The 13,836-nt window shown below is 42.8% G+C and overlaps 1 protein-coding gene across 3 annotated transcripts in view; it reads left to right on the forward strand.

Moving 5' to 3' along the window:
- Nucleotides 1-13,836, forward strand: part of CAPN7 (calpain 7) — a 51,370-nt gene that overhangs the window by 35,205 nt on the left and 2,329 nt on the right. For 2 of the 3 annotated variants that reach the window (XM_061424887.1, XM_061424896.1), the window contains exons 13-19: nt 5,839-5,983; nt 6,099-6,198; nt 6,817-6,952; nt 7,535-7,610; nt 10,715-10,860; nt 11,681-11,743; nt 12,283-12,413. In XM_061424887.1, coding sequence (XP_061280871.1) covers nt 5,839-5,983; nt 6,099-6,198; nt 6,817-6,952; nt 7,535-7,610; nt 10,715-10,860; nt 11,681-11,743; nt 12,283-12,413 — 797 coding nt within the window. The remainder of the gene's footprint in view (nt 1-5,838; nt 5,984-6,098; nt 6,199-6,816; nt 6,953-7,534; nt 7,611-10,714; nt 10,861-11,680; nt 11,744-12,282; nt 12,414-13,836) is intronic. The other variant, XM_061424903.1, reaches the window with a different exon arrangement.

Below are 13,836 nucleotides of genomic sequence, written 5' to 3' on the forward strand. Positions count from 1 at the left end.
TCCAGGGGATCTTCCTGACCCAGGGATTGAACCCACGTCTCTTATGTCTCCTGAATTGACCAGCAGATTCTTCACTACTAGCGCCCCCTGGGAAGCCCCAAGGTGTGCGTATTGCAATACATACATGTCATGTGTGTGTGCATATGCATATATTTACACATGATTGTTTTAAGTTCACATCCTTTTAAGTTCAGATGCATTCTAACAACTATGCATTTTTACTGACACTGTCCACATTTAATGTTTCTGGCATCACATGTTACATCTCTTTGTTTTACGTATCCCTTCAGCTCAGTTTAGTCGCTCAGTTGTGTCTGACTCTTTGTGACCCCATGGACTGCAGCACGCCAGACTTCCCTGTCCATCACCAACTCCCGGAGCTTGCTCAAACTCACGTCAGTGATGCCATCCAACTATCTCAACCTCTGTCGTCCCCTTCTCCTCCTGGCTTCAGTGTCCCAGCATCAGGGTCTTTATCAGTGAGTCAGTTCTTCGCATCAGGTGGCCAAAGTATTGGAGCTTCAGCTTTGGAATCAGTCCTTCCAATGAACACCCAGGACTGATCTCCTTTAGGATGGACTGGTTGGCTCTCCTTGTAGTCCAAGGGACTCTCAAGAGTCTTCTCCAACACCACAGTTCAAAAGCATCAATTCTTTGGCACTCAGCTTTCTTTATAGTCCAACTCTCACATCCATACATGACTACTGGAGAAACCACAGCTTTGACTAGATAGACCTTTCTTGGCATGTCTGTATCTCTTACCATACGTTTAAGTTATATATGTATCCCTTAACCATACATATTGTGCATATAGATGATTTTACTGCTTTTGTTTATTAACCTTTCTACTAGCTTTATAAGTAATTTATCTACTGGCTTTACTCTGTGTAGTGTGTGTGTGTGCGCGCGTGCGTGTGTGTGCGTGAGTCGTTCAGTCATGTCCGACTCTTTGTGATCCCATGGATTGTAGCCCGCTGGGCTCCCGTGTCCATGGGATTCTCCAGGCAGGGTTGCTGAAGTGGGTTGCCATTTCCTTCTCCTGAGGGATCTTCCCAACCCAGGGATCGAACCCTGGTCTCCTGCATTGCAGGCAGGTTCTTTCCCATCTGAGCCACCAGGGAAGCCCCCTTTATTGTATACCTACATTTACCAATAAGATTTTTCCTTTTGTAATTTTCTAATTTCTGGTTGTGGCCTTTTCTTTTTCACTCAGCGACGTGCTTAGATATGTAAAGTGGGTTTAGTAGTGCTGAACTCTTAGCTTTTGTTTATCTGTGAAACTGTCTTACCTTTTCCTCAAATCTAAATGATAACCTTACTTGGTAGAGTATTCTTGGCTGTAGGCTTTTTTTCCTTTCAGTACTTTTAATATATTGTGCCTTTCCCTTCTGACCTGCAAGGTTTATGCTACGAGTCAGCTGATGGTCATATGGGAATTTCCTTGCTCTTCTCTTGCTGATTTTAAGACTCTCTCTTTGCCAGTAAGTTTCCTATTTTAACTGCAGTGTGTCTTGGTGTGGACCTTTTTGGCATCATCTTGTTTGGGACTTTCTGAGCTTCCTGCACCTGGATGTCTGTTTTCTTGCCCAGACTGGGGAAGTTTTTAGCTATTTTTCTTCATTTAAGTTCTCTACCCCTTTCTCTGTTCTCCTTCTTAGACCCCTGTGATGTGACTGTTAGGTCAATATGCTTGATGTTGTCCCAGAAGTCTCTTAAAGTATCCTCATTTTTAAAAATGCTTTTCTTTCTCCAACCAGGGTGGTTTCCACTTCTCTGTCTTCCATCTCAGTGATTCATTCCTCTGTATCATCTAATCTAGCATTGATTACTTCTAGTGCGTATTTTTTATTTTCACTATTGTATTCCTCAGCTGTTTGTTTCTTTTTTGTATTTTCTAACTATTTATTAAACATCTCATGAAATGTGTTCATGCATTCTTCTCCTGAATTCATTGAACATCTTAATGATCATTACCTTGAATTCTTTATCAGGTAGATTGGTTAGTTCTTCTTCTGGGGTTTCTTTGTTCCTTCACTGGGGACCTTTTCTTCTTTTGCCTCTTTCTGCCTCATTTTCTTTTTGTTTTTATGTGTTAACTATGTCACTTGTGTTTCTTGGTCTTGTAGAAGTGGAGACGTCCCTGTGGAGGAGACGTTCTGTGGGCCCAGTGGCATACCCCTCCACTCAGCCAAGCTCGGTGCCCGAGTGGTGCCCTCTACAGGTTGCGTGGGCCCCTCTGAGGGGCTGACTACCATGAGCCCAGTTGGATGCCAGGCCCTGCCTCACGCATAGGCTGCCAGCCACGGGTGGGCACAGTCAGGTCCCAGAGCAACTGTCTGAGCAGCCCAGGGGAGTCTAGAGCTGGTGCTGGTATGCTGATGGGTCGGGCTGTATCCCACGATTAAGGCACTTTGGAGCGTGTGAAGATGGAGTGAAGTGTGGCCTGGTGATGGGTTTCTTTACCGTGATGATGCTCACATTCATATCAAAATGCTATGAAAGTTACTGAGCAATAACACAACCAGCCTGAGCAGGCTTCTCACATGATGGAATTGGCTCCGGTTTCCTTTTGAAAGGTTGCTGCTGCGAGCCCCGTGTCATGCCGGGATTTGTGATCTCCGGAGGAGAGGATTTCAATCCGAGTTCAGAGATGAAGCATGACCACTTGGAGCTTTCTGTATAGCAAAGTTTTATTAAAGTATAATAGAGGTAGAGATAGCTTCTGACAGACATCAGAGGGGACAGAAAGAGTGCCCCCTTGCTAGCTTTTAGCAAGGTGTTTTATGTCTCTTAGCAAGCCATTAATCAGATAAGAGAGACTTCTCAAGGCTGAGGGAGTGTCACCAGGCCCCTCTCCCACAATATGCATTTTTGAGATAGGATGGCAGAGGTGTGTCATCCCCCGGCCATAAATCAATTGACAGGAATACTGGTTTATTGAGCCATCATCAGCCCAAGGTTTGAGAAAAGGAAAAAAGTTAGTCTCAGGCAGAACTATCTTGAAGAAAGGCAGTTTCCAAAGCAAACACATAGTTTCATGAATAGCTTAAGAACATTTCCATGAGGCAAACATTGGTTAGCTAGCTTGAGGCAGAACCAGGTGCCCTCCACACAGAATTAAAAGGCGCCTGTTAGTTCTGTGTGGAGAAGGGAAAGGACGCCTGCCCCTTGCAGTTTGTTGCTCCTGCCGCCTGGGCCCCGGCCGTCCTGCCTGTCGCCCTCTGCCTCTGGTTCTGTGGTCTCCTTGTAGTCAGGGTGGATGTCTCCCACAGGCTTCGTCATCTGTGTTAACATTTACGGGGGTTTCTTTATGATCTTTGGGTACAGATGTGAAGAATTTCCTGGGTTCATCATTTTTATGTTATTTGTGCTATCAGTTTTGAGATACCTTTTCTATTTCAAAATATTTCCCTGTTGATCCATTCAGGCTTTTTTCTCTAGAACTCTTTCATGCAGATTTGCCTCATCTTTGACTAAAGCTACTCCCAATCTTACATCATTTGTGACTTTCTTTACTTAGTGATATTTTCATATTAATACTTGAGTGAAAGTGTTGTCCTTTTGTTTGACTGCCTCAAACCTCTTGTGTATTTTACGACCTTCACTTTAGTCTCAGTTATCCTTGTTTGAGTAATTTTTTTGTCTCCTTGGGGTAATATTCCATAGTCCGTTTTGATGGTACATCTCCATTTTAAGCTGCTGTCTTTAAATTCAGACAGATCTTCCCAAGGGATCCCTGAGGCTTTTCCTTTGCTGCCACTACGAAGTACCTGGACATGGAATGTTTCATCATAAACCTGATTACTTTCTTAGTTCTCTAGCATTTATACCCCCATTCAGGTTCCTCTGAATTGCTGGTTTTCTATCCAAACAAAATTTGCAGCCGTGCCTTCGTGCCCTTGAATGTCAGTGATACCTGGGACCTTCCTCTGAAAAGCTTAGCAGCAATTCTTGTTTATACTTTTTACTACTCTATACTCCTCATGTTAAAGGCTGATGAAGTCCTGAAATAAAGAGATGTTCTGCTCATGTGGAAATAGGTTTCATGAATCAGAAAGGAGTTGAGCGTTTGTTGGCTGATGTGTGGCAGGGGCAGGGTGAGGCGCAAATGATATAGAAGAGACTAAGAACAGAAATTGTGTTGATGAGCTTCTCAGGAATGTAGCCTTAAAGAAAACAGTCTGATTTATGTCCAAAAGTCTACCCCAGGCCATGATTTGCCACATTTAAAATAGCAAAGAAATGTGTGTGTTTTTTAAAATATCTTCCAAATTGTTTGGTTTGTGACATCATTAGAAAAAGAATACAAGTTTCTAAGTTGACTGCTTGAAATAAGACAGATCTTTTGGATTTACATGCTCTTTTGTTTTTCTGAGTCAATATGATCAACTCTGTAGACACATCCAGTGTTTATTGAGCATATATGGTGTTCTTTAAACTCAGTACAGACTTCTGACACAGGATAATAATGTTAACCATTTCAAGGATTTTATAGTCACATTGGGGAGACAAGACTCCTGCATTAGAAGTAGGAAATGATGTAAGATAGGATATTGTTTGTTGTAAACTAACGTAATACAGATTGTTAGCCCTGTGAACTTTAAAGGAGAGGTAGTAATTAAAATGAGAAGGGGCTTCCCTGGTGGCCTCAGTGGTAAAGAATCCGCCTGCCAGTGCAGGAGACACAGGTTTGATCCCTGGTCTGGGGAGATTCTGCGTGCCACGGGCAACTGACTCCTTCCTGCACCACAACTATTGGACTTGTGCTGTGGAGCCTGGAAACCGCAACAGCTGAGCCCACACACTGCAACGCCCCCATGCTCCAGAGCTCATGCTCTGCACCAAGAGAAGCCCCCACCGCGAGAGGCCCGTGCACTGCGCCTGGAGAGCAGCCCCCCTTGTCAGAGCCGGAGAAGGCCTGTGTGAAGTATCGAAGACGCAGCATGGCCGAAGATAGACGAATGATTTTTTTTAAATGATAGGAAGTTACTAGAGGATTTGCCTGTGTTCCTGCATTTAGTCTTCACAGCAGCTCAGAGAGAGCAGTGACCAACTAGGGCCCGCAGAGCTGACAAATAGTAGAGCTGAAATTTGGTACTGTTTCATTCTGACTGCAGAGTTCGTGTTCTCTGACAGTCAGTGGAGGAAGATGCTAAAGAGCATCTGAAAGCAGAGCAGTCAGAGGGGACCAGAGAGCCCGCAGGAGCAGGGGCAGTGTGAGCAGAGGCGTTCTGCGCGGGGACTGAGTGCGGGTCAGAGGGGACCAGAGAGCCCGCAGGAGCAGGCACAGTGTGAGAAGAGGCATTCTGTGCGGGGACTGAGTGTGGGTCGCCCACGGGGCTGAGAGCAGGGCAGGGGAGAGCCAGGCATGGGGAGAGGGCACTGGAAACCGGCGAGGCCACAGCACAGGAGGCCCTGAGAGGACAGGGGACACCCATGCTCTAGGGCAGCCTGGCCCAGAGGTACTTCCTGCCAGGATGAAACGTTCTGTGCCCGTGCTGTGCACGAATCTAGCTCCTAGGACACTTGGTCCTTGAGCTCTTGAAATGTGACTACTGCGACTAAGGAGCTGATTTGTAAACTTAATTATATATGACCACATGTGAGTAGTGATTATGTATGGATAGCGTAGCTCTAGAGATAGGTAGCCGTTTACAGCTTCTGATCGGATATGGGGCTCAGGCAAGTGCTGATTAAAGAATAGTAATTTCGGATGTTATTTGTAGGGAAAAGAAATGATAAGTATTCAAACTGCATCCTCACTTGGAGAATGATATAACTAATAAAAATGTGGTAAAACTGTTTTGTAACTTTGTTATCTCCTGGCTTTTTTAATAGGGGCTGCGGTTTATCCAACTGAAAAATCCTTGGAGTCATTTACGTTGGAAGGGAAGATATAGTGAAAATGATGTAAAAAACTGGACCCCAGAGTTGCAAAAGTATTTAAACTTTGATCCTCGAACAGCTCAGAAAATAGACAATGGTAAATAACTTTTTAATTTAATAATATGTGCTTAACATGCTTTAACAGTGTAAAATGTACTCAACTGACAAGTCATTAAGGTTTTTTTAGACTAACAAAGACATCTAATTTTTAGGAATATTTTGGATTTCATGGGATGATCTCTGCCAGTATTATGATGTAATTTACTTGAGTTGGAATCCAGGTCTTTTTAAAGAATCAACATGCATTCACAGGTAACTTTTTTGCACATTTCAAAATATGCTTCATAGTAGTGTCCCTTTTTTCATTTAAAATGAAATTATTTGGAAAGACTAGTATTCTTTCTTTTTATCATGCCCATAGAGGGCTTCCCTAGTAGCTGAGCTAGCAAAGAATCTGCCTGCCATGCAGGAGACCCCGGTTCATTTCCTGAGTTGGGAAGATCCGCTGGAGAAAGGATTGGCTACCCACTCCGGTGTTCTTGGACTTCCCTGGTGGCTCAGCTGGTAAAGAATCTGCCCGCAATGTGGGAGACCTGGGTTCGATCTCTGGGTCAGGAAGATCCCCTGGAGGAGGGCATGGCAGCCCACTCCAGTATTCTTGCCTGGAGAATCCCCATGGACAGAGGAGCCTGGTGGTCTACAGTCCATGGGGTCACATAGAATGACTGAGCGACTGAGCACACAGCATGCAGAGAACTATCATGTAATAGTCATTCTCTTTGTATGCTTCTTGATTATGCCAAAAGAAAACAAGAAAACCTTAAAACCTAATTGTATTTGAAGCAAAACTTTTAAAAATAGCATTTCAGCTTAGCTCTGTGAGAAGTGTAATTCCGACCTCCTTGCTGATGTTGTGATGTTGTCTCCTAGTACTTGGGACGCCAAGCAAGGACCCGTGAAGGACGCCTACAGCCTGGCCAACAACCCCCAGTACAAGCTGGAGGTGCAGTGTCCACAGGGGGGCGCCGCGGTCTGGGTTTTGCTTAGTAGGCACATAACAGACAAGGTACTGGTGCCCTCCTCACATCCCATACGGACTTTCTTTCAAATACAACTAGACCAACGTGAGCAAGACACGCAACGTCATCACCAGCCTGTTTCCTGTATATAGGTGGCTTGAAAATAGTGTTTTCTTAGATAAATGTTTTCCTCAAAGGAAACTGATAATTTATAATTACACACTTCAAATCTCTTTCAGAAATCATGTATGAAGAGAGTGAGGGAGTCTGTGCTTTCTAGTGAGAGTTTTAGTGTTGATTATATATGCTTTAGATCTTAAGAATATTAACATAAAAATATGCTAAGGGGGTTTTGGAAATGTTGATGCATTAGGCCTGGTTTTGTAAAGGGTAACCATAATTTTAATGGTTTTTAGAGTCTTTTTGTAGTATATTGCTTCATATAGCATGCTCATCTACTGAAATTACAGTTTAATTGACATACTTTATAACACCAAATAGAAATGCTCTTAAGCTTAGAAATAATCTCCTTCTCCTCCCCTCTCCACCTACACACACACACACACACACACACACAGGAACATAGTGAGTCAATTTACCTAACCATATTGAATTATTTGTGCTTTTAGGATGATTTTGCAAATAATCGAGAATTTATCACAATGGTTGTATACAAGACTGATGGGAAAAAAGTTTATTACCCAGGTATGTTTAGTAAACAGACATTCAAACAAACATTAAAATTCTATTTGTGTGGTTAATTTGAAAAATGACAAATTTTATGTAGGTAATATACATAAATTAATGATTATGCTGATAAGACTAATAGAAACCCCTCAAACAGATGTGTGGCTATTTATGCTACTTGTGTGTGTTATTTTTTTTAATTTAGAGACCTCAGGAATTTGCAATTTCTGCACTCTAGCACATTGCCGTCAGAGCTTTATTTCTAAAATTTAAATCCTATCTTTTTCTCTGATCAGAAAATCTGTGGTTTTCTGTGGACTCATGGATAAAAAGTCCAGGCTCTTGAGTGAGATGTCTGAGGCTTCTTACACTCTGGCCTTCTCCTTAAGGCACCCTCGGCGCAGGTCTGGCTGCTCCTGAACACATCACGCCTGTGTTGCCCTCCTCTGTCTCAGTTCTTCCGCCAAGAGTGTCTTCTCCCTGGCCTCTGTCCGCATATTCCTTTTCCTCTCTTCTTTGTAATGAATGTGGTTAAGATCCAGTTTATGCCATTTCCTCTGTGATGACCTTCCTGCCAGACACAGTGAATCTTGCCCTAAGGCACTGACTTACTGTGTTGAGACCATTTTGCTTTCACATCAAAAGAAAATTTTTTATCATTTACTGCGTGGTAGGGACTATTGGTTTATATTCTAGTCTGGGAGACAAAAAGAGAAAAAAAACTTAATAATGACACCTATGTAGAAAGAAATAACATAGGGTGTTCGTGACTGCTTGGTCACTTTGGTTGGGTGGCCGTGGAAGGCCTTGTTGAAAAGGAGGAAGAGAAAGTCTGAATGACGAACAGGAGTCAGTCATGCAAACACAGAGGTAACAGCATTGCAGGCAGAGGGAACAGCCAGTGCAAGGACCCTAACATGGGCCAAACATGATGTTTCCTGGGAAGAGGAGGAAGACCAGGAGGCCTGGGCAGTGTGGTGTCAGCAGTGGTCAGATGGATGCAGGCTTAGATCACGTAAGGTTCCATCAGCCCAGCCCAGGAAAGGGTCGGAATTTTGCTCCAAGCATGATGGAAATCTTTGGAGGGTTTTAGGAAAATGACATTATCTGATGTGTGTGTGTGTTGTTTTTAAGAAAATTCTTTGTAGAATATATTGGAGGGGACAAAAATTGGAAGCAGAGAACCCAATTAGGTGCTTTTATTTCTGTGAGGAGCGGCGGTGGTTTGAACTTGTGGTGGTAAAGTGGAGATGAGGAGGGGATAGGTTTGGGTTTGGTTAGGATTGTCAGGACTTGCTGAGTTAGTCGGGGATGGCAGGAGTCCAGGACAACACCTGTATTTTTGGCTTGAGAAGCAGAAAGGTGTAACGTTGACTGCGATGCGGGAGCCGGGCAGGGGGCAGATCTGCTGTGGAGTGAAGCAGAAGTTAACTTTGGGTCTTGTTAAATTTGAGATCCCTGTTAGCTCTCCCATTGCTGTAACCTGTTGAGATTAGATTAGAGACAAGTGGACTTAGCGCCCCGGCAGCATCTTTGACCTTGACAGGGACAGAGTGGACACAGGTGGGCTGGGATCCCAGGGGAAAGGATCGGGTGTGCCTGAGGTGAGGCTCTCTGAAGAAGGCTGTGAGGAGGACCAGGCACGGATGGCTAAGCTGGGGTCAGAAGTGGTTTTGTCAAAAAAAAAAAAAAAAAGAAGTGGTTTTGTCGAGTTTCGTTTTGCTTGATCTTAGGAAAAGGTGGCCTTCTTCCCCCGCTGCACCGAGGCTTTCCTGAGGTTCTCTGGGATGGGCACGGCACACAGTCGGTCCAGTGATAAACATCAAGTTAAACAAGCCAGATTTTCCATGTTGATCATTATACATCCAGACACAAAGGTTGTGAGTTATGATCCTAACATTAACGTGTTACACGGCTTTTGAATTTCAAAGAACTTGTTACTCTTTGTGCTTGGATTTTTTAAAAAACAATTTCCTTCCTCTCTTACACAGAGCGACTTTGCCACTCCAGGGCGCTTTCTGGTTTAGTTTTATTTTGATCACGACACTCGGAAGTAAACTGGACTGTTCCCCATCCAACAGAAGAGTAAACTGAGACATAGGTCAGACTGCTGCAGGTCACAGGCGCGCCAGTCCTCCCCCACGCTAGGTCACACCACCTCTAAGCACAGGAGACTTACTACATTTGAGGTGCTAAAATCTCTTCCACAGGTTACATTATCAGTATTCGGTGTTTCTAAATAATATCAGCAATATAGCATTGATCTTAAATGACTTAATCGATATGCATGAAATGACTTTATTGTATCAGCCTTGATTCATGAGCCTGTCACAGAATATCTCAGGCAGCAAAATACTGGAAATAAACCAGATCTGCACATCGTCTGAACACTAGATGGGGAAGCACACACACAGGGTGTCCACGTCACGTGATGGCGTGTGCTGTTGCACATGCAGATTTGAAAGGAGTAAACCTGTGTAGACCAACATGGATCTCAGAAACCTGAGTGAGAAATGAGGTGCAGAGCAAGACACAGGCTGCTGCTTTTTTTTAGATGCATGGTCACGTGTGTGTGTGTGTCTGTGTGTCTGTGTGTGTCTGTGTGTGTAAAAGTCGGCAGAGATGCCCATCAAATCCATCAGAGTGGAATGGAATAAGACTTAATGGTGGTGATTAAAGGAACTTTGTTTTACAAAGAAGCTAGTATGACAAAAAAAAGATAATTGAATCCTGAGTGCTAGAGAATATAGATAATGTATTTATATATTTCTTTGTATCTTTTTAAAAAATTTCCTCAAAAGGAAAAAAGAAGTTAATGTTGATTTTAAAATCCTCTGCCAGGAGAGAAAAATAAGTCACAGGGCAAATAGGGATTATCATATACCTCGTTGAATGTATTCCAAAAAGATTGCTTTCTGTGTATTAGAAATTATTTAATTTTCAAGTTTTAAGTAGATTAAAGTTTTAAATTGAAATTGTAATTCTTTAATACCATTGTATTTTAAAGACAGAATTAAGGGAATGTCCATCCATTTAATTATTTTTCCTACCATCAACCATAAAACTTAAAAAGTACAGAGAATAAAGTCCCATCTTCTGTAAACCTACTTGTTTATTTGCAGCTGACCCACCTCCATACATTGATGGGATTCGAATTAACAGCCCTCACTATTTGACTAAGATAAAGCTAACCACTCCGGGGACCCACACCTTTACGCTAGTGGTTTCCCAGTATGAAAAACAGAACACAATTCATTACACAGTCCGGGTAAGTAAACCAACACGACAGAATGACGATAGAAAGTGCATAACGTCTCTGCTTGTGAGGTTATCTACAAAAAGGTTTATTTATAAAGCGATGTTCGGCAAAGCTAGTACAATATTGTGGAGTTTAAAAATAAAATTAAAAAAAAAAAAAGATTGATCTCTATATACTGCTGAGTGTGTATTTATCTGTATAACAGTTGTGTTAAATTATGATGATGATTCATGCAGAAAATAATGTTTTTGAACAGTAACGAAGTGTTTTTATTTTGAATAACATTTTGAATGAATATTTTAGGCTTTAGAGTAGTGGTTTAGTCCCGAGGCAAATGTGGTGTATCGGACCAGTAAACTCACAGAGCAATAAAAACTCCTTTAGTCTTCATAATACTTTTATTGACTTAAGAAAACCTGGAACTTACTGAAAGGAAACTGACTGCCTATAAACATATTGCTCTCATGTAACTGGGAAGGTCATTGTAATTGTGTTCTTCATAAATTTGTTTGCCTTAACTTAGTAAAGAAGCTCAGAGGAATAGATTTTTAGTGATGAAAGGGACACTGGGGAGCTGCTTTCTTAAGATGCAGAAGCCAAGGCCTCGGGGGTCGTGGTGTGTCCCAGGCCGCAGTTGGTGGCAGCGGAGCCAGGATAAGCACCCTGGCCGCCCACCTGCAGCCCTTTAGTCCTGCCTTGGTACAGGAGGCCCACAGAATCGGGGCTGTCAACTACCCCAGCTGATTTCTTAGTCTTCCGGAACATTCTAAAGTGTGTTTTTGTAAGTATACATTGTATCACTATGATATTTTTTTTTTTTTCACTCTAGGTATACTCAGCATGCAGCTTTACTTTTTCAAAGATTCCTTCTCCATACACTGTATCAAAACAGGTAAAAGAGATTTTTTTCTTTGGGTCACAGTCTCAAAGTCCCTTTTAGAAGTCCCTTTTAGAAGTCCCTTTTTTTTTCTTTCACATTTAAGTTTCTTACAAAGTAAAAACATTCGAGGATTAAGTATAGTCTCCAGTCCAGGTTGGAACACACAAACCTCAGTGGGCACTGAGTGATTCTGGGGAAAAAGTTGAATTCAGAGAAAGAAGATGCATGCAGGCCTTGGTCAGCAGGGAAGGCGGTGTGCATGAACCTTTTACACAGAATTTGAGATTGATTCTACAGGGTGGGCTGGACGTGGGCAAGAGGATTTGAGGGAGAATTCTTGGCAAGGAGGACTCAAAGACGGTGGGTAGAGACAGGGCTGAGACTGCAAAGTGGCCGGGCTGACTTGGAGAATTACACTGAAGAGATAGATGATGCAGCCACAGTGGAGAGCTGCCTTTTTTTCTTTTCAAAGGCGCAGAGGAATTTTATTGTCTTTAAAGCAGAATTCTAGAATGTGAAGTTTTGGTAATACAAAGGCTTTGTTTTATTAGATTAATGGAAAGTGGAGTGGTCAGAGTGCCGGAGGATGTGGAAATTTCCAAGAGACTCACAAAAATAACCCCATTTACCAATTCCATATAGAAAAGACTGGGCCGCTACTGATCGAGCTAAGAGGACCAAGGTTTGTGATAAGTTAACTTTCTTAATGATACCGTGTTAAAAATGAGCTTAGTGGAACAGAATAGGGTTTTGAAACATATTCGTACGGACACTTCGTCTGTGATTAAAGACAGTATTGCATAAAAGTGAGGAAGAGGTGCTGGAATAATTAATATCTATGTACAAGAAAGGTGAGCAGGCCTCTGACTCACATCCAATCTGAAATTCAGTTCCAGATAGCTTACTGATAACAGGAGGTAATAGCCTCAGGGTAAGGAAAGACGTCTCAAGACAACAAGCACATGAAAAGATTTGTAAATATCCTATGTTAGTAGGAACAAAGTCTGTAGGTTTTAAAAAATAACAAAAATTAAAACTTTTTAACAGGCATGTCATAAAAGAAACAATCCAAACAGCCAATAGACTGTAAGAGCAAAATTTAGAACAGCCAGTGTTCCTCAGTGGCTTTTAAAAGACTATAAAATAGTCATGCAGTAGAGTCCTACATAACAGTGAAGATAAAGAACAGCTCCCCACAACACGCTGGGTGGGTCTCAGGACCGAGGCTGAGCTGAGCGACAGAAGCCACACAGCACAGTATATACTGTGCTTCCACTTGCGTGAAGGCAAGAACAGGTGAAGCTGAACTGTCGTTGAAGGGTGCACACTTAGGTAGTTACACTGTAGGTAGGGCAGGAGAGGGACCAGTAGACAGAAGCTGTGATCAAAGGGCCACACAGGGGCTCTCCTCACGGCGCTGAGGGTTTTGTCGATTGCCGGGGGGAGTAACTGGGCTTCTGTTCACTTTTGTGAAGCACATATGTTTCATGTGCACTGTCTTACATTTCTTGTGTATTGTGTTATATTTCACAGTTTTAAAAGGTTTAAAAAAGAGAATACAAATAAAAATAGTACCAGCTTCTAAATAAAACTAGGCTTAATTTTGCCTGCCTGTAATTACAAACTGTTTTGAAAGAAACTAATAATCCTATAGATCAGATCAGATCAGTCGCTCAGTCGTGTCCGACTCTTTGCGACCCCATGAATCGCAGCACACCAGGCCTCCCTGTCCATCACCAACTCCCGGAGTTCACTGAGACTCAGGTCCATCGAGTCAGTGATGCCATCCAGCCATCTCATCCTCTGTCGTCCCCTTCTCCTCTTGCCCCCAATCCCTCCCAGCATCAGAGTCTTTTCCAGTGAGTCAACTCTTCACATGAGGTGGCCAAAGTACTGGAGTTTCATCTTCAGCATCATTCCCTCCAAAGAAATCCCAGGGCTGATCTCCTTCAGAATGGACTGGTTGGATCTCCTTGCAGTCCAAGGGACTCTCAAGAGTCTTCTCCAACACCACAGTTCAAAAGCATCAATTCTTCGGTGCTCAGCCTTCTTCACAGTCCAACTCTCACATCCATACATGACCGCAGGAAAAACCATAGCCTTGA

This window comes from Bos javanicus, chromosome 1 (assembly GCF_032452875.1).
Source record: "Bos javanicus breed banteng chromosome 1, ARS-OSU_banteng_1.0, whole genome shotgun sequence".
NCBI lineage: Eukaryota > Metazoa > Chordata > Mammalia > Artiodactyla > Bovidae > Bos > Bos javanicus.